Genomic DNA, 21,244 nt, shown 5'->3' with positions numbered 1-21,244 from the left:
GCAACAGCGAATAAAAGAAAACACAGCTTGTAGCTCCAAAACAAACAGAGCTACAAGTTGTGTGCGGATGTTTTCTTTTTTTTTGCCGTTATTTACTTTGTCCTGCATCAGCGACAACTGGATGTGCACAACATGGATCTTTAAACTACATTAAGCAACACCATGGAGATGAATACAAGGATAATTCATATTGATTCAGACCTTAGCAAAGAATCACGCTAATTACAGGGTGGTGAGACAATTTATCAAATCTACTACGATATTGTCGGTGACAAGAATGTTAAATGTATGACTTTAAGTCAGATTCCTTAAAAAGGACATCGTACTAAATTTATATATCCAGACAATGGTACAAATGAACAATTATTGTAATTTTCCTCGTCTGTGGTTGTGATTCAAGGCACTAGATCAGACTACGCAATGTTCCAATTCTCAATTTGGTGTCCCTATTTTGGGCATGTCATTACAGTTAAAAGAGTTCAAACAAATGTAAAAAGGTTCAGAAGATTTCAAAATATATTTTTCAAAAACATTCACTATTTTTTAAATATTTTGAAACAGGGCTTGTGGTTAACCTGGTGTTTCAACATTACTTCAATAATCAGAAAACCTTAGCCTTCTGAATGACCATGTCTCATATTGATCATATTCACATGGTCAATAAAACCCTAACCCAGGTTAGAACAGTAATGTAAAGCCAGTGTGACGACTGACAAGTGATAAGATCAAATTAGATTAATATACTGTTCATGGTCATCAGTTAATCCTTTGTTATTTAATTAGGCTCATTCCCGTTTGGAAGTTACATGAATTGAAAACCTCTATTCAAAACTATACGGATGTCCAAGGTAGCGTTACTGTGCGGCTCTGTGGTCAGATGTGATCGGAATATGTCACACGTGTGACGACCCATGTGACAGGTTTATATACTCCAGGCGATCGTCCGGGTCTCCATTGCCGCTTAGGGAAATTGCTGTGCAGAATTCAGTCATCCTCGGGGCAATCAATTAAGGAATTAGAAGTGAAAAAAACATGCATTGTAGCACAGCCTTTTAAAACAGAGGTGCGTAAATCATGCCTGAGTCTGCGTTAACGGCAATGTTATCATACAATCAAGCTTAGGTCTATCACCCCCTTTAAGGGGTGAAGAAGAGGGCTGGAGAGAAAGGAATGGCTCAACATTTTTAAATTAAATAAAATATTAAAAAAAAAGGTTTAATATTTAAAAAAACATGTACGTGAAAAATGTACTTGTGTGGCCTACTGGCAGCTTGCAAAAGCAATGTGTCGCTGATCGGTCCAGCAGTTTGCGAGATTAGCTCCGGACAATTAGACATGACAGACACACACAAACAGACCCTGTCACAGACGACTAGCCTCTTGCAGAACCATGTCGTAAAAAAAGACAAAAAGAAAAGATAATCAATAAAATATCAATCAATAGGCAGGCATGAGGGACACGGAAGTAAGATTGGATGGCTGGAGCCTTCATAGCTGATCGAAGATGCCAAGGCAAGGGTCCCCACCCCCATCATCCAATGTCTTTCTCTCTTTCTCTCTCTCCCCACTGATGCCTGTTTTTTGACTCATTCCCCTTTATCTCACTACAGCACCCCCCAACACACACACACACACACACACACACACACACAATCCTCTCTCTCTCTCTCTCTCTCTCTCTCTCTCTCTCTCTCTCTCTCTCTCTCTCTCTCTCTCTCTCTCTCTCTCTCTCTCTCTCTCTCTCTCTCTCTCTCTCTCTCTCTCTCTCTCTCTCTCTCTCTCTCTCTCTCTCTCTTTTCCCTCTATTTCTCTCCTCTTTCACTATCTCCCTTGCTCTGCCTCTCTCTCTCGCACACACTAACACACACACCCCTTTTTCTCTCTCTAGCACTCCCCCTCCTCTCACTCCCCATGTCTACTGCAGCAGAAAAGCCTGCACAGACACCAGCATAGTGTGTGTGCGTGTGCGTGCGTGTGTGTGCGTGTGTGTGTGTGTGTGTGTACGTGCGTGCGCGTGCGTGCGCATATATACTACACTATATCCACGAGCGAGCCCCACGCTATCACGCACAAGGGGTGGTGGGGGGGGGGGGGGGGGGGGGGGAGGATAAGAAAAACAGAAGCCCTTCATGTGGAGCGATAATATGAATAACATCACTGATCGGTACATCGATTGCTGATGCATTACATCACAGGCATACAAACAAAGCCACCTTAAATCATTAGAGGAAGCTCTCTCTCTCTCTCTCCTTTTATTTACCCTACCATCCCTCTCTTCTACTCTATCCCTGCCTCTCTTATCTGTCTCGTTGTATTTGTATAGCAATGCCTCATCTCTCCCTACCCAGCTTTTTCTCATCCATCTGTCTCACTCTCTCTTCCCATGCAGCCCCCCTCCACTCTCTCTCTCTCTCTCTCTCTCTCTCTCTCTCTCTCTCTCTCTCTCTCTCTCTCTCTCTCTCTCTCTCTCTCTCTCTCTCTCTCTCTCTCTCTCTCTCTCTCTCTCTCTCTCTCTCTCTCTCTCTCTCTCTCTCTCTCTCTCTCTCTCTCTCTTCCCCCATATAAAGTACATCACGCAGGCATACCACGGGAGGTTCTTTCTGCCTTGATGGACTGGGATACTTTTAGAAAAGGCAGACGGAGAGAGGGGGCGGGGGTAAAAAAAACACACACACCAAAAAAAAAAAAACAGAGCGATCTGGGTCACAGCGCCGTTCAACGTACTGTATAGCGGTTGGCATTTATATACCTACAGGGAGAAGCGGGGCTGCCTTCACCCACAAATAGAGCTGGGTGCCGAGCGCGTCGCCATGGCGATGAGTCCCACCTACAGTATTATACCTGCTCCGCGCTCTACTGTACATACATCCCCCCCCCCCCCCAGTCACACATGAGACAGTGGTCACGGCCAAAGTGTGGTGTACTGTACACATTATATAATTCGTTGTCGCCTTGGGTGGCGATGAATGCAGCAGGTAGACTGACCTGTTTGCGACCAGTGATGGGAACGGCACCTGTTCCCATCACCGAAGCCAATTCGCTGTCCAACGCCCCAACCCACGCTTTGTCCACACGGGGGTTTCTCTATCACATGCATGTTTGAAGCACCGAGCAGCAGACAGTCTAATCTTTGCCCAGTTTGGGCTATCGAATCAGCCTCGTCTACCATTTTGAGAAAGCTGTGATGTGGTTCAAACCAAAGCGGGAGATATAGCTCCAACACCATCAAGTTAAAAGAAATCCCCTAGAGCAATGGTTCTCAACTAGTGGTGCGGGGACCACCAGTGGTCCTTGGTGGGGGGGGGGGGGTACCAGGGGGTCCCCAGCGAAATTAGTTAACATAGCGTCACAATCATTTTTACCACTTAGCTTTGGCTATTCAAAAATAGCACAGATACATAGATAGATAGGTAGGTAGATCTGCTATTTTAGAAAAATCTTGAAAATGTGTGCAAATCTTTGAATATATATATTTTTTAAAGCGAACAATTTTAACACAAATCCTTGCTTCTGGGGGTCCCTGGAACAAAAAAAATCAGATGGCGGCCAAATGTATATCAATTTAGGGGTCCTTGGCATGAAAAAAGGTTGTAAACCACTGGCCTAGAGCTCTTTCTGCACACAGTGTGGTGACACATTGTGATATAGGTGGAATCAGGGCGTTGATTAATCGATCTCATCGGGGAGTTCCGTCCGACGGGGCGAGGAGGACGACACTCGGACGGGCACATCCTGCCACCTGATCCTAACTGCCTACGTCCAGGGAGATCATGAGAACGGATCAAGTTGCCTGATCCAGACTATCTGTCTGTCCATCACTATGCTTGACACTCTTCTTTTCCTCTGGGGACACCACGGTCCTGGTATGTGGGCTCATGCACGCCTATCACCATGAGTGAATATGTGTCTGAGTGCTAAAAGAGAGCAACAGAGCGTGTGTGTGTGTGTGTGTGTGTGTGTGTGTGTGTGTGTGTGTGTGTGTGTGTGTGTGTGTGTGTGTGTGTGTGTGTGTGTGTGTGTGTGTGTGTGTGAGAGAACATGTTGCCATCTATGATGTAACTGAATGCATGCTGTGTGTACACACAGTGCATGTTGCTGAGCATGCAACAATTGCAACACGAACATACAATATCTGTCTGTTTTGATCTACATGATGGCATGTAAATCTGGCCACTGCAGGTTGTCTGGCTTTGGATAAAGTAGTGTGTATTCTTTCACAGTATCTAGATTACTACACATCCCTATGCAGAGGGAAAATAACTGTTAACACCACCAGAATATACGTAGAAAGAAACATACAATGGTAATTACCATTAAGTCTTCACCAAAAAGCCTACATTAAATGGATAAGTCCATTTATAAAACAGAGATCAGATATAAACTAATCTACTTATTACTCATCAAGAGGGAAAACATCAAACATTTTCTATAACAAAAAGTGATTCAACTATTTGCATGAGAAATATTTCAATAAAGCCTTGTTGGTGAAAAGACATTTGGGGATGTGACTGGGACAGGAGACTGTCAATAAAAACAAGCCCATCACAGAGCGGTATCACTATCAAGGGCAAATGGGGAAGGAGACATGTACTTCAACACAGGGGCCTCTGGGTCTCATGAGCCCCCTCTGTGAAGCGTTTCAATAAATAAAGACTAACATGAAATACGGCATGCTTATGCGCATCATAAACAGACAAATACGACCTAATGAAGGCATTTGGATGCAGGAGATGCAGCCGATGCTGCTTTTGGAAGCATATATGTATTAAATCTGTTCTGGCAACATAAAAGTATAGCCTAGGAATTATGGTAGCCATAAAAAAAAGCATTCACTGTGCAACTATAAGCTCATCTAAAATAAAATATGTACATGTATAGAGTATGAAATGAAAGTGATGCATTTGACAAAAAACTAATTTGGAATCAACTGGTACCCATCTGCCATTAGGTTTACTGGCCATACCATTTTCCTTTTTTCCCCTTATGCTATCAGCATCAATTATTCAATATCCTTGAGTCTATATATCCTGCCATTTAATATAGAATAAAGTGATGGATGACATAGGTAGCTTTTGTAAGTGGTCTGCGGTTGATTATGAAGGGAAATTGGGCCTATATACTCCACATCTATGGGGGGACAAAGTTTTTAAAACTCATCACTTGAATGGTGACCACATTATGTGAAGTGAGGGGATATGAAATGGCATATAAAAAAAACAAGCTCCCTATTAGAACAGTGGTTTTCATCCCTTTTCATGTCAAGGACCCCCAAATTGATAAATATTTGGGCTAGGACCCCTGTCTGAAAATATGTTGTGCCAGGGACCCCCAGAAGCAAAGATATGTGTTAAAAATGTTCAAGATTTTTGAAAAATAGCAGATCTACAAGCTCATAGCGTGGCACTTCGTGCCCCCCTATGAACTTGTAGATCTGCTATTTTCGAACAGCCAAAGTATTAAAATGATTGTGATGCCCCCCTCCCCCCCCCCCCCCCAAAGGACCTCCCCGGACCCCCACTTTGAGAACCACTGCTTTAAGAAAGAAAGGACCATGGATATTTTAAAAAACAACTCACCCTGGCATATTTGGAGGAATAGGGGTCCTCAAAAAGCGCCCATATCTTGGGCTGCCAGGTCTTCCACCAGCCCGCCCGCCTCGCATCCTCCGCCATGCACAGCCTCTTCAGGTCGCCGTCGGCGCCGCCCAGCGCCGCCGGGTCGTCGTCCGGCGCGTCCGGCTCGGGGTTCTCGAAGCTGTCCAGCGCCTCCTCGGCGTCGCGGTGCTGCCGGTAGTTCATCCAGCAGCACGCCTCCACGTCCGTCTCGTCGATGCCCCAGAAGGCGAGCTCCTCCTCGAAGAGCGGTCCGCACACGTCGTTGGGACAGTGCAGCTTGCCCGTGCGGTAGTAGTTGAGGATGAACGAGAAGACGGACGGGTGCCGGTCGAAGAAGAACTCGTCCAGCTTGGGGTCGTAGTCGAAGTTGCTGAAGGCGTCCGAGTCGGTGAGCCAGGACAGCCGGGTGCCCGGCAGGGTTTTGAGGGTGCTCCGGTACGTCTCATGCCGCACCCCGCCGCAGTTTATCACGATCTTCTCGCTTTCCGACGGACAAGTCATGTCTGCGCTGTAACATGCTTTGTTGGACGACTTGTTCCCACCCTTGCGCCCTTTAAAAGAAGATACACACACCGAACTGAGCATAGAGGACCGGGGGGGGGAGGCGGGGGGGAGAGGATGAGAGAAGCCGAAGGGAGGAGGAGGTGGAGGAGGGAGGAGGAGTCTGCGGGAGGAGAGAGAGAAGAAGGGCAGAATTTTAGCAGAAGCCGAAGATGGATGTGGATATAAAACATCAACATTTCGTTATAGGCTAATCATTTGCAGAAAGAGTGGCACAAAATGACCATGTCTGCATTGACAGATTATATGAGAAAGATTGGTTTTGAAGTTCTTATCAGAAAAAAAACACCTGTTTAAACAGCCATTTGAACAGGTGGCTTATAAAGTCAATTCATATATAACTCAACAGGGAACACCACAGGATTGTCATAGTGATCTCAATTCCTAAAGCTAGTCAAATCACAGTGTCCATGAACAGGATAACAATAAGTTATTGTTACATTGATACAACCTCCAAAGCACAATGTTCGGTCCCTTAAACCACTGAATCATCATTTAACCATTAATGTTTCCTGCGTGTCATTCAACCATGCAGGTCCCATTGTTATTCTTGTGAGCATTGATCCAGATTCAATTTAGTTCATTCAAATCCTCTCCCTAATTAGGCCACTGTGAGCCATGGAAGAGGGGGTGAGTATGTGTACTATATATATGTGTGTGCATGTGTTGCACGTGAGTGAGTGTCAGGAGGAATTGGGAGTGGTGAGGAGGGCGAGAGAGACAGAGAGAGGCAGGAATAAAAATGAGGGGAATGAAAGTGAGAGAAAGGGGAGAACGAGAGTGGGTATTAAATTGGAGATAAATGTCTCCCTCCATCTCCCCTGCCTCCTGTCCAAAGAGTGCTTTTCTGACGTAAGGTGCAAGGAACAGCATTTGGTGTGTGTGTGTGTGCGTGTGCGTGCGTGCGTGTGTGTGTGTTAATTGCCTCCCAAGAGTGCGGTGTCCCTGCTGCTAATGCTGGATCTCCTCAATCAGTCTAGGAGCATGCTAAACACTATACTGCAGCGCTCTCCGCTGCCTCCCCGTGCCTTAACATTCACACCATGCCACTGCCACACCGCACTGTAATGTCTAATTTATGCTCCATCGTACGATGGTGTCGTGCATCAGAAATAGCCAGTACAAGCTCGCAAAGGCAGATTGGCTGTTTTCCTGCAAGCGACACACCGGCATATGACGAAGTGTAAACCTGGCTTAACACATCTTGTGTGTGTTGACAGAGAGAAAGAGGGGAAGGTAGAAGGGAGGTGAAAGTCAGGGGTGTAGGCAAGGGGGAGAGAGAGGGGGGTGACTGAGACAGAGAGAGAGAGAGAAGAGGGGGGGGGGGGTAAGCCATAAATCTGACTTTTTAATGGAGGGATGACAGAGGACGGACCAAATTGCAAACTGGAAAGCAAGCCAGGCAGAGGCAAATTCCTGGGGATGGGGAGTAACAGAGAGAGAGAGAGAGAGGGAGAGAGAGAGAGAGGGGGGGGGGGGAGAGAAAGCTGTGATGGTGATAAATAGGCGGTCGGACCCTCAGAAAACGAAAGGGTAAAAAAAAGGGTGAATGCACTTAGTCCCTTGCCACGGGCGGTTACGATGAACAGCTAGTGACTATTCCCCAGTAATGGAGATGAGGAGGAGGGAGGCCCCCCCTTGGGAGAAGGGAAAGCAGTGAGGTAGATGAGGGGGGTTGGCATTGGGAAGGAGAGCGCACAGTAAAAGTGAATGCATTCTGCTGCAGCAAAAACACAGAGTTATTTTGTTGCCGTCGTGGTGGAAAACCTTGTACGTCCAAAACCGTTCCTTTTTTATTATTATTTTCAAAACATTTCAAAATAGTGAAAATAGCCGACAAACAAGCTCACTGTGAGCTTGTAGATCTACTATTTTCACTCATTTTGCGCGACACTCTTGCATGATAAATCAGGGCATTGTTTGACGAAAAAACATGAAAAGTTGAAATATAAGATACAAGGTTTCTGCCCCCACCAACAGCCCCACCAACAGCCCCACCCCCGAACCCCCGCTCCGCACCCGGTGTGCCGTGTTTCCAAGGCTCGTCCACGATGCTTTAGAGAAGCCACACTTACAGGTGACGACCCTCTGCACATCCACTGTACCTGTGTTGTTAACCTTTTTTTCCTCTGTTCACAAAATACGCCACTCTCTCGTGCTCTACACCCCCCCTCCCCCTGCTCTCCTGAGCTCTCGCTTTCTCCAGCCCTCCCCCATCTCTCCCTCTCTCTCTCTCGCTCTCTCTCTGGTGCTCTTCATCTACCCTCCTCCCCTCTCTCGCTCTCTCTCTCTCTGTTTTACACTCTCTCCCATCCTTTCTCGCTCTCTCTCATATTCCGCATAAAGGAATCACATTTCATTGAGGAGAGAATCGAGGCTTCACTTTTCCTCCACCTCCTCTTGCTTGCACAACTCTCTCCTCTCTGTCCTCTCCAGGTCCCCTCTCTCATGCTTTTCCTCCGCACTCCAACTACTTCTGTCCTCTTCCTCTCGTAGAGCTCTACCCTCTGCTGTCCCATTATTTCAGCCTCACATCCCATTCTTGTCCCTTCCCAAAGTAATCCTCTCTTACTTTGGTTCAACTTCTGTTCTCTCACTCTCTTGGACTCTCTCTTATCATCATTTATCATAATGCAGTATTCTTTTTTTTTACCTGTGTCTTTCTTGTGGCAGTTTCTTTGTTTTGTCCATTTAAGTGCACTTTTATGTTTCTGAAAACTTTTCTTTGTCATGTGAAACTTGGTCTATTTTGAAATCTTATTTTGAAGTTCCTTTTCTTGTTCTTCAAATTGATTTTGTAACTTCTTTTTGGTGTTGGTGTTTTTTTTTTGTTGAACATTTATTTTTCTCGAGGACCCCAGAGACACGCAGCACTCAGGTAAGATTCACTTAGAATTGCATGGGTATGAAATCACAGTTTGGAAACAGATCTGAGACCAGTAGTGCTAGACATCCAGGTCACAAATCCAGTGTCCTCAGTGTCCTAAGAGTGCATCAGCTGAAACCTCTGAAGATAATATGCAAAAACAAGTTAGTCATTTGTTTAATGCGTTCATTCTACTTTTACGTCGACACTTCAGTCTTTGCTGCAGTACCCCCAAATCTTCTTGTTTGACCAAAAATTAAATCCTTCATTTAACTCTGAAGAGTGTACAAATGGAAACAAATAGGGTCCATTTGGTTGAGTTAAATGAACACCGGGATTTTACTGTGTATTTAATCTAGTAATTGATATCAAGACACTTAATAAGTGGCCATTTTAGGCATAACTCATAACCCAAAAAAGATTTATGAAAGTTCAGTCAGGGACAGTGTAAAGGGATCTGTACCGGCTGTTCCCTTCGTCCTGCGGAGCATTCCATGCAAGAAAGTGCTTGTGTTGTGGGATGGATTGGGTTTCAGGACCTTGGACAGCTCCACTGTGAAGCACAGGACGGGACAGGGTTGTCCGAGTGCCTGCACAACTGCTACTCCTAACTTCTTAGGAGTAGCTTTTATGATACCAATGTATAGTATTTACCACTTAGATGACCGTTTGACTGGAAGTCCCAGCAACTACTTCATATAAGTAGCTTGTAGGTCATTACTGAGCTACTTAATATTTTATATGTGGACAGCCGCAAGTCTCTAATTGTATGTAGATGCTTTTTGTTCACATTGCAGTCAGAATGTGGTGGGTAGGCACATATTGATTGTATAAATGTACTTAAGTGTTTATTTATGTAGCAAAAGGATTTTGCGGTTAGCTGGGGTAGAATGCCAGCACAGATCTTTACACACAGAAATCTGTTTCACATCCCTCTGAGATTTCAAATGAAATATCCACTTGTGACAAATTAAAAGTTATAGTCAATACAATGCCAAATTAAAGAGCTCAATGAGTTCAAGGCTTGTGAGATTAAATAGTTTCTATCTCAAAATGCTGCCTGCAGTCCAAGGTTTTTTTCGGCTCAGAAGGCACGCACATCTCTTTAAGAGCTGGCCTCAGCACTTTGATCACAGGCAGCAATGCGACTGCTCAAAAAAAATGAGGAGGGGGCAAAGGCAGAGGAAGGTGAGAGTGGGGTTTAAAATGGAGGAAGGATCTCAACATCCAATGAGGATGGAGAAAGCAAGAGAAGGGGCAAAGAGAGAGGGAGGTTGGATGCATCAGCAAGCGGAAAAACGAGAGAAAAGCAAAAGAGAGGAGTGAGAGGTAAAGTAGAAGAGCAGAAGAAAAGAACAATTCCTCTCTCGTTCCCCTTCTCCCTCTCGCTCTCTCTTTCTCTATCCTGCAGCATTTCCTGACTTGGCCACCGTGTCCTGCGCCACCCTGCTACTACTGCTGTTACACACACACGCACGTACACATGCGCGCACACAAACACACACACACACACACACACACACACACACACACACACACACACACACACACACACACACACACACACACACACACACACACACACACACACACACACACACACACTCACCTGGCGCATGCTGCATACATAAAAGAGGCTAAGGAAGCTTTCTGAGGGCAAATGCAGTTTAATCATAATGAACCTGGGGGGTGTGCATTTCTGCAATAGATAGAGGAGATATTGGGAGAGAGAAAGAGGTAGAGAGCGCACGGTGCCGATGACGGCTGCACTGATGCTAATATATATTAGCAGAAACACTGCAGCAAGAGGGGGAGGGGGTGTGGGATTATGGGACGCATTGACTGTGAGGTACCAGCAGTAACGGGGGGAGGGGAGGAGAGGGAAGAGAGAGAGAGCGGCAGAGAGAGAGTAATAAGGAGAGAGAGAGGCGCAGAGAGAGAGAGAGAGAGAGAGAGACAGGGAGAGGCAGAGAGACAGACAAGGAGAGAGAGAGATGCAGAGAGAGACAAAGAGAGAAGGAGGGACGGAGGGAGACAGACTGACAGAGAGGGAGACAGAGAGAGAGTGCAGAGGCAGAGAGGAATTTGGAGGAGTGCTGCTGACTATGCGGAACAGACCCACCAGTTGGCAGAAAAAGCAAAGAACCTTTACCAATAACAGAGAGAGAGACAGAAAGGTTGAGAGTGAAAGAGGAGGGGAAAGAGAGAGCGAGAGAGAGAGAGAAGTTGGAAGAGGAGGGGTGTTGTTAGGGGAAAGGGGGGGGTAAGGCAGGGGAGGAAGAGGTGACGTGAAATGTGCATGTGCGTGTGTGTGCATGTGTGCATCTGCGTGTGTGTTTAGGAGAGAATTATATGAACAATGATGGGAAAAATGAAAGAGGGGCAATAACGAAATCAGGGTTGGGGGTTTCAATGGCTATGACGGGGATAGAAAATGCGGAGGGGACACACACAAAGGGGTGATGTGAAAAGAGGTGAGGATTGGTGAGCGAGAAAGAGATGGTGAGGGAGGGAGGGAGGGAGTTAGAGAGAGATCTTGCAGTGGTTCAGGATAGCACTGTTTGATGCACCTGTATGGAATCGGAGGGGTGAAGGCAGAAGATGGAGGCTGGGAAGTAGACAGTCAATAAGGGGGGGACAAAACAAAGAGAGAGTAAAAATAGACACATGCATGCGAGTGAATGCACCACTATATGGGAAGAATTGTGTGCTTTCTAATGCGTATATACTGTAAGTATGTGTGTCCACATACATGCAAGTAACTACATGTGTGCGTGTTTGTGCCGCGAGTCCCCGTCCCCCCCCCACTCGCTTCCTCATCATCAAAGGATGTAACCACAAGGTTTCACGCTGTTCCCTGCACATCACTAGTCTCCCTCCCTTCCTGCACCCCAGCACAGCTTCAGTTCTACCTTATCTCCCTCTGCTCTTGCATTCACTCCCCAGTGTTGAGGAGACCCCATCAGGAGAAACTGTGGCACTGCAGCGCCGGCAAATCACTGCCGTCACCTCCCCCTTTTTTGAGCGGTGTGGTGTCTCTCTCTCTCTCTCTCTCTCTCTCTCTCTCTCTCTGGCTTTCTGGTTCCACCATGGGAAAAGCAGTGTGCGTATGTGTGTGTGCACGTCTATGTGGGGTAAAGGTGTGGAGATGGGCGGGTTGGTGCAGTGTGTGCAATGAGAATACCGGAAAGGGCTTGAATGGAATGAGAAAATCACAACAGCTATGCCTAGATTGCGTGTGAGTGCAAGCAGTTGTATATGGATACAGGGGGAGACGGTACCATGACAAAAACAGAGTGAAAGCAGAGGGATATACAGTAGAGAGAGAGAGAGAGAGAGAGAGAGAGAGAGAGACCACTCAGTTACACCACACAGACAAGAGGTGGGGGGTGGGGGGACAGAACCTTTCTTGGCATAATAAAGCTCACCACCGGCCAATTCCCTGAATGCGAATTGAATAGCCAATCAATTAAGCAAGCAGAAGGGAAATAGCAATCTACCGGAGGCAGAGAAAGCTTATCTATGCCGTGACACCAGTGGGGTGGCTGTGCCTCCTACTATGTGACCAATCCACATGTACTGCAACATCATCAGCCCCCCCAAGGGGTCTTGTCATTGTGCATATTGTTCAATCACTGCCTATAAGCTACTGCTGCTTCAGAGTCAACTCTCGTGAGAGGCTTGTGCTCTCAGACGTCTCCTCTTAGCTGCCACTAGGGATGATTAATACGCAAGGCCAAAGTCTCATTTATGCTCCGTTGCACGGCGGTGTCACACACTGAAAATAGCAGACGGACAAGCTCACAACGTGTCATATCCACGCCAAAACGCGGTGAGCTTGTGGGTCGGCTACGTGACACCGTTGCACGACAAAGTATGAATCGGGCTTGAGCCTGCTAGAATATTTTTTTTAGATAACTGGAAAAGTATGAATCGGGCTTAAGCCTGCTAGAAATGTCTTTCTTTTTTTAACTGGAAAATCTGAAAAGCAGATTTAAAATCTTATCACCATGTCTAGTGTGTAAGACTTTACTAGCCAAATGTGAAAGGTAAGACATGGTGCTTGTAGAGGAATTGTGAGAATGTAATAGTATGTTGCAGGGCAGGATATAGAGAAGAGGAGATACTATAGCACCCCTTTGTGGGTGAAATAATAAAGAAACCATCACAAGCAGTCCAGCAGAGGTAGAAAGATCCTCACACACAACTGCAAGGCAGGCAGAAAGAGCCATGGGATAAGGTATCTTGACGGGAAGTGATTCTATTTTGGGGCACAAGCAAATCTGAGCTAATATAGATAAGTGGCTATCCGATCCCACAAATAAATAAATAAATAAATGTTAGGTTCTCTGAGAATTTGCATCAGGGCCAAAGATCTTTAACCCCCATGTCCCATCATTCTCTCTCAAGTCATTTAAATCCGTCCAGTACTAATTAACGATTCTGTCGTTCCTGGATGATTAAGACCATTAGGAGGAAGGAGTGGATGTACCAAAGGGGATGAGGGAGAAAGTATTACTGCACAGATCAAGGACCTGTGAACTGGACACCAATTAAACCAAGGGGAGGGGCTCTTAGGGGAGTGACAGATTAGACGAGGAACTCCACGAGCACTCCGGGAGAATACAAAGGATTTTTAAATTAAAACGCGTTAAAGGAAATGAAAGCAAAGGCAGAGGGGAAGAGAAATTAGTAGAAGAGGCGAGTAGTGAGGAAAGGAAAGGGTGACAGAGGGAGAAAGGAAAAGGACAAGATGTAAATTAGGTTATCCAACATGACGTATAATACAGTATGTGAGATTTGTTTGAGGTAAGCCTGAAGGTCAAACGCCTGAGACTTGGAGGGTATAAATTTAAAGGACAGGATTAGCTTGATCAGATAATGAATTAGTTCCCAGAACAAGAAAGGTGTCTGCACATTATAGGTGGGAAAGGGGAAATCTCTGAATAACAGGACTGTTGTTGTATAGGACACAGGATGGCAGGGACAGAAGCCATCACTACGTCAGGGAGAGGGAAGGGTCAGAGGCAAGAGCACGACACAGATAATTCAATCACATTCTTAAAATAGATTTATACCACCCCCCCATATCACACAGGACACCATACCTTCTGCCCCCATCTCTGCTCCACCAATCAACAGCCACTGACAGCCTGCTTCTGTCTGGGGGGGGTAGGGCTTTCTCTCTCTCAAATAGAAGGGGTATTTTCTGGGTTACCCTGAAGTCTAAAAATAGCACCAACTGCAGATTTATAATGCAGGGCTGACAAAAGCATAGAAAGCAAACGGTGTAAGGGGCGCCGTGAGATCCCATTGAGGAAGGGAGTGTGCTGGAGTCAGGTGTAGGAAAAAGGAAGCATGCACACACACGCACGGATCAGTGGAGTAAGGAAAAGGGGGGGGGGGGCATCATGGAGGGAAATGAGGGTTGAGTGCTGCCTCGTCAAGTTGATTTAAAGAAAATGCTGGGGTATTGATGATGTAACAGGGGTAGTTAGTTATAGAGGAGCACGTCTAGACTTAACTGCCTCCGTTGATGTCCTGTATATGAGATGTCGATGACACCATGTCCTTCCTGATGTGCTTCCACTGAGATACTACACCCCCCCCCCCCCCACCTTCTCTCTCTCTCACACACACACACACACACACACACACACACACACACACACACACACACACACACACACACACACACACACACACACACACACACACACACACACACACACACACACACACACACACTCACCCCATTCCCTCACACCTAGTTCTGTATGTCTGTTAGCTGCCCCCCCCTCCCCTCTCCCTCCTCCAATGGTTCAAATCAACCTTCCATTTCAGGCCTTGACACTCACCCAGTGCTATACCACAATAAATATAGGCTACTACAATACACACACATGAACACAACAAACACAGACAGGCCAACACACAAATTCAACACACAAATGCTTATAGTACATAGACAACAATTCACACATGGATACCAATCGAACACACACATGTACACAAACTAACACACACAATGATGCTGATGAAAGCTATAGAGACATGATGAAACTGCTGTGATGTATTCTGGATGATGGGGAAACACCCACCCTTTGTGCAATAGGATTCATAGTATGAAATATCGGTCGCCATAGGCTAATCAGTGTGCAATTAAATGGGAATATCGGAGTGTGTCGGAGTTATTGTTGTCATTGTAGGAAATAACAGCTGGGCTACACTGTTTGAGCTTTGAGACAAATAAATCGAACAATTCTGGTCCAGTATTAGTAGCCTGGCTGCTCAAGATATTGATTAAAACACATTTCACATGGTTACAGGAAAATGTTGCACTTATTAGCGCTGATATAAAGATACTTGTTGAATGTAGGGTAGGCCTAAATACACGGTGTCATTTTTCTTTCTTCTTTTAAGCGGGCCAAAAGAAAAGAGCTTTGTTATTGGAGGTTGTATAAACGCAGAATAATAATGCCACCAAAATACAGACATATACACCAGACACGGTTTAATACTCACTTGCTTTTGGTTCGGGTTCGTTTCGTGTGCGTGCAAAAAAAACACGCACATTAACCCCAAAGATCAATCAAAATGTAGTTTTCTTTCTTTAGATTGTTCTTTTCTTATGATTTCAGAGAGAGTATGATCCAGTTTCTCGCAGGCATTCAGGAGATCTGTTTCCCCCCCGATTATAATAATACATCAAAATAGGATTGAACGCGCAGCCTGTTGAAAATCAGGTTGATTTTTTTACACCGTTATTGCCGCTTATTAGTTATAGCTTATGATCATGCTGATGATTGGCAAGGAATGAGTCTCTTGTATGAAATGAAGCAGATGTTCCTCTGAATAGATATATTTTCCTCGATACCATGCAGTCAGTGCCTCTCTCTTTCTCTCTCCCACCTCACGTTATTGCCAGAAAAATAAATAGATCAAATGACAGCCTTTTCTTTTAATGTCTCTATGCTTCCAGGCAGCAGGGTGTAGCTACCATTCAATTCTTCCTCTATATCTCCCCCTCCCAAATGTTTCAATGGAGATACAGCTCTGATGGATGGAGACACCGTGCAGTTGCACCCTATTTCTTCACGCACACGTTTCCCTCTCTCTCTCTCTATGTCTCTCCCTGTTTGCCTTGGAGGAGCGTCACCTTCTGCACTATTATTTCCCCCCACAGACGCTACATGTGGGCGGATGATAGAGAAAAGATAAGAGGGTGGGAGGAGACCCCCACTGAATATTATATAGGCTACAGGGCAGGCTAATTTCTGATATATGGTGTTGAACTTGATAATATATAAAAATCAATACCAAATTATACACCCACCCTGGCATATAGTGATTGTGTGCTAAATGTGTTTTAATCTGGTTATTTCATTTTGTTCATGATTTTATTGTATTTAAATTTCACGTAGACTGTCTCTTGCATGGGCAATGTGCTGTTGCACACAAATATTCTGCCTGCATGAATGAATTCAACGCAAACACCATTTTGACAAGAGGTTACCATCCTTAATTGACTGCATGCTGCTGTCATCGACAGACTGCTGGTATACCAAGCAGATTAGACGGGCAGTGTAAACACACAAAATAAAAGATACATATTTTGTGTGTGTGTGTGTGTGTGTGTGTGTGTGTGTGTGTGTGTGTGTGTGTGTGTGTGTGTGTGTGTGTGTTGTATATGTTGTCCGTATATGTCTTTGTAATGTGCACATCATTTTGTCAAAAATCTATAAAAACTGTTGAAAGAGACAGGCAGTGTAGAGTGTGTGAATCTTTAGACAAAGAAATTTGACCCTCAATCAATGAAGATTGTGATGATTAGCCTAGTATTCCCATTATGATGATGATGATGATGATGATATTGTAGTAGTAGCCTAGTAGTAGTAGAATTAGTAGCCAAGGAGAATCATAATTATTGTCTCCTTATCCTTACCCTCCTTCAAAACCGCCATAAAAGAGCACCAATTTGTAACTGGTCCTAGAAAAGTCCTCTAAGATTAACACCAGTAATGACCCCCCCCCCCCCCCCCCCCCATGTTTACTGTGCATATACGTTCATCACTAGTGTTGATTATGTCTTCTTTATTATTGTATTATTGTATGTCTTTAGATGTCTTGGTTGTAAAATTGTCCCTCTGTACTATTTGCAAGCTGTTAATAAAGTATTCAATCAATCAATCAATCAATGGATGTGGGTTTATTTCTGTGTTGGTAAGAGGCCCAGTTTGTTTTCCAGGGAGCAGCCAAATATATACAATCTTCATTTCATTTATTTGCCCTTTCTGCAAAAACACACACAAGCAGGAAATCCCCACACCAGTGATTCTCATGTTCCATTCATTTAGGAACAGCAAGAGCCCACTGATCTATAAGCTTGTGTAGATAGGAGCTTGTAACCTGCTATTTTTGATAGGCCTACTTATAAGAAAAAAGTGAATGTGCTGTGACATGCCCAAAATAGGCATGCTGGGTTGAAAGTGGTTAAGAGGTGCCTGTTAAAGGGTGCCAAAGAAACTGTAAAAGCCCATCATGTGATGTCCCAGATTTTATAATGGAGCTTAGCCAGACACGGCTGCATCTCTTTCTATAACTTGTTGCTCAGTGTACATTATTTGGAGCAAGGTATAGATCCAAAAGGTATTGCAAGTAGCATCTGAGAATGATGGGAAGAATATCAGTGCTTATGTCACAAATACCATTGTTGCTCCTGGCATTCTAATCATTTATTCATGTGGACACTTCAGACAGCACAGCTGTATCAGAAAACTAAAGGGGGGCGGGGGGGTGTCCTCCTAGATTTCTCTGTTTGCATAGTTTAGTTCATGTAAATAATGCATAATTGGTTGGCTGGTGGTAGACGTTAACCAAAACAAGAATTGGATATTTTTCCACCTTTCAAAATTCTCTATAGCCTAAACTTATTAAACTGTTGATTTATCACCCTGCTTGACCAAACATAAACTGATGAGATAAGAACCTCTTCCGTTCACTGCTTCATCAAGGATAGCAGTCTACATTCTGTTTTTGACAACCTGCATGGCAGAAATAATGAATGTGGCGTACAGTATACATTATTCATTTAACTCTTCTTCACACTAAAAAGTGAACAGTCATCAGAGACATCCAATTTTAGCCTCTTGGCGGCAGCGTTGAATAGCACATGCACGCAGAGGTGCTCAGGCTTCAGACCTGTGGAGACATCATGTGGTCAAGAAAAGAGTTGCAGCCATTTATGGGGTGGGGCTGACTGCCAATGACAATGACTTGTTATTGTGGAGGTATTACCCTGCCTTGAAGATGTACATTAACAAAGCATGGTGTGAAGGTGTCAAGCAATACAAATTGCTTAATATTTGCAGAAAATCTAGTTTAAAAAGATGTAACATGATGAAAGGGTCAATAATTATCATCTATTACTTTCCAATATATGAGTAAGAGTAATAGCATTTGGATTAAGCCAATATACAGCTAAGAATAATGTCTGTTGGACGCATGGAAAATCAATGCAGGATCAATATAATTCAATAGAATGTGACTCAGTAGTTCATTATTAAGAGCAAGCACTATTGAATTATGTCATAATATGACAAATTATGTTACAGCATGGTATATACGTTGTATGTAATACATCATGTTATATGTACAGTTATTACTTGTTGTATGTTGTATGCTTTGAGGAGTTCCTGTAGGTACTGTAGGCCTATAAGGCTATGAAAGAAGCTTCAGAAAAGTAATCACACAGAATGCACACGTGTCACAGCGAGGAGAAAGGATTGCTGGCCATGAGGTTGCAACGGCTGATTGCAAAAGAAGAAATGGTGGTTTGATATACTTGTCCGGACGTCCATCTTCGTCATGCTACTGAGCAAGGCTGCAGGCACCTATATCCATGGACTGTTCAAAACACAGAACTGAGGTATATTGTACTCCAAGCATCTGTTCTGGGACAAAATAATAAATACAAATTATATATATATATATATATATATATATATATATATATATATATTTATTTTTTATTTATTTATTTATTTATTTATTTTATATATATATATATTTTTTTAGTTAGACCTGGTACTAAACACACGCAAAGTAGAGCCCATAATGTTTGGGGACCGAAGTTATAAATAACACAATTATCTTTTGGGTCTCCGCTGAAAAAAAATGGGAACATTAATGAACCATGATGGTTCAAATAATGCAGTAAAGTCATCAGTTTTAAACAAACAATACTGTGGTGTCAAACTCAAACCTCATTTATGCTCTGTCGAAAATAGCAGACCTATAAGCTCATGCTAGTAGGTCAGCTATCTTAGGTGCGCAATGCCGTTGTACGACAAAGTATGAAATCAAGCTTTAACAGAAATGATTTGCAAAATTCTCAAATTAGGCCACTGTCCTGCTTGCACACCTGTCAGACATCGCCTACCTATGCTTCATTCCATTAGTTTACACGTGGTTAAATTGGAGGATTTGCATCTACTGTACACGGCAGTACATGCCCCAAAATAGAGATGCCAGGGTTAAAGTGGTTAAATTAACACTGAGGAGTTTACTGTGTACAGTAGATGCAAATCTTCCAATTGACAGATGAGTAGAATTTTCCCTCCATCATCCTCTGGACTTTCAGACCCAATATATAAATTGGGTCATATAAAGTTTTGATTTGGCCTGCCAGGAACTGTATTCGAGTTTTGCACTTCCTTTAGAGAATAAGACATGTATTATGTGCACTAAACTAGATGAGGAGATTACAGAAAAACTGTAATGTAGGATCATTGCCTCTTTTGTAAGTAATCAGTAGGATGGTGTCACTAAGCAACAGTCAGAGTTTGATACACATAAGGTATTTTTATAGGCCAAGCAGAAAGATTATATTGGAAAAAATAAAAGTGGTCTTTGAAACTTAAGAAACATTGTACCTGCTGTTACTTTTTTTCACCTGCATATTATGCCAATGTTTCAAAATATGTACACACCTGCATATATGCTAACGTTAAATATCACGTATATATCTGCTTTCACATAATTATGCTATCTGTATATATCTGTTATTTTAACCTGTTTTTTATCTATTTCCCCTTGCTCTGAATCGACCTCTATCCTCTCTCTTCTAATGGAATAAAAAAAATCCCCCAATACTTTACACCTGTAAAACTGTGATGTGACCAGAAAAAAGGATTCTGATTCTAAAATGATGTAATCATCATAAGTAATAAAATATCTATTGCATTGCTTTTAATCTCCATTATTTGTGATTTAGTTCAGACAATCTACACTTTGCTTTTCAAACTAATAAAGTCTGTCCAACACCTCTCTGATCTGATACCAGTTGATATCATAGTAAAACTATTTCAGCTGAACAAAAATCTGTCAATAAACTAAGACTATTTGCTTAGCAACTGAATCTTGGAATGTCATCTCTCATTTAATAGTATAGTGAATTGAGAAGACATGAAACCTTCATCAGAAAGAGAATGGGAATACTGCTAGGTTCCTCAGGTAAGTATTTGTAGCTTTCCAAAGAGTGCTTTTAATGATTACTGTGTACTCCAATGTAAACCAACACCGAAGCTCTGTCCTGTCAAGTCAATCAACGTTCAATCCAGCTACAGTATGTTTGGGCTCTTACATGAAATGCTACTTCCATTTATCTGTGGTCTCACCCTCTACATCTTTCTCAGAACGGGCTGCTCCCTCACTGGGGACCTATCAGTACTGCACTATAATGGTCAAGGCCAGGTCTGGGTCTGTCAAAAACAAAACAACCATAAAACAACTCATACTTGGGTATCAGCTTACTTACATTAGGGCTCGGTGATATAGACAAAATCAAATATTACAATATTTATGACCAAGTACATCGATATTGATACTCTTACAATGACTATTGGTTTCACAAAATATTTATACAATGAGATTTTTGATAAATAATCATCAGTAATTCTCATATAATAACTAAGTGAACAGCTGTGTAAATTCAGGAAATGACATACTGTAAAGCAGCCTCTAATATCCAGAAAATACAACATTTATGCCATATCATAATATAAATCCCAGACAATATCTCATCTCATATCACAATATTGATATAATGTTGAAATATTGCTCAGCCCTAGCTTACTTCAACTGTACCATTACTGGTGTTTTTGCATATCGTGATATAACTGCTAAATAAGGTATGATAAGG

The 21,244-nt window shown here is 43.5% G+C and overlaps 1 protein-coding gene across 5 annotated transcripts in view; it reads right to left on the bottom strand.

The window, feature by feature from the left end:
• LOC311059793 (voltage-gated potassium channel KCNC1-like) overlaps positions 1-6,215 on the bottom strand; it is a gene marked incomplete at both ends in the record, with an annotated part of 52,321 nt that extends 46,106 nt beyond the window's left edge. For 3 of the 5 annotated variants that reach the window (XM_084077855.1, XM_084077859.1, XM_084077856.1), the window contains one exon: positions 5,577-6,200. In XM_084077855.1, the coding sequence (XP_083933981.1) occupies positions 5,577-6,200 (624 nt within the window). Of the gene's footprint in view, positions 1-5,576 lie in introns of all 5 variants that reach the window. The other 2 variants (XM_084077858.1, XM_084077857.1) reach the window with 1 other exon arrangement.
• Between the last annotated feature and the right edge of the window lie 15,029 nt (positions 6,216-21,244).

The sequence above is a fragment of the Gymnoscopelus microlampas genome, assembly GCF_963454915.1.
Source record: "Gymnoscopelus microlampas genome assembly, chromosome: 14".
Lineage (NCBI taxonomy): Eukaryota > Metazoa > Chordata > Actinopteri > Myctophiformes > Myctophidae > Gymnoscopelus > Gymnoscopelus microlampas.
Note: the sequence above shows the minus strand (reverse complement) of the source record. Positions and strands in the feature narration are given on the sequence as shown.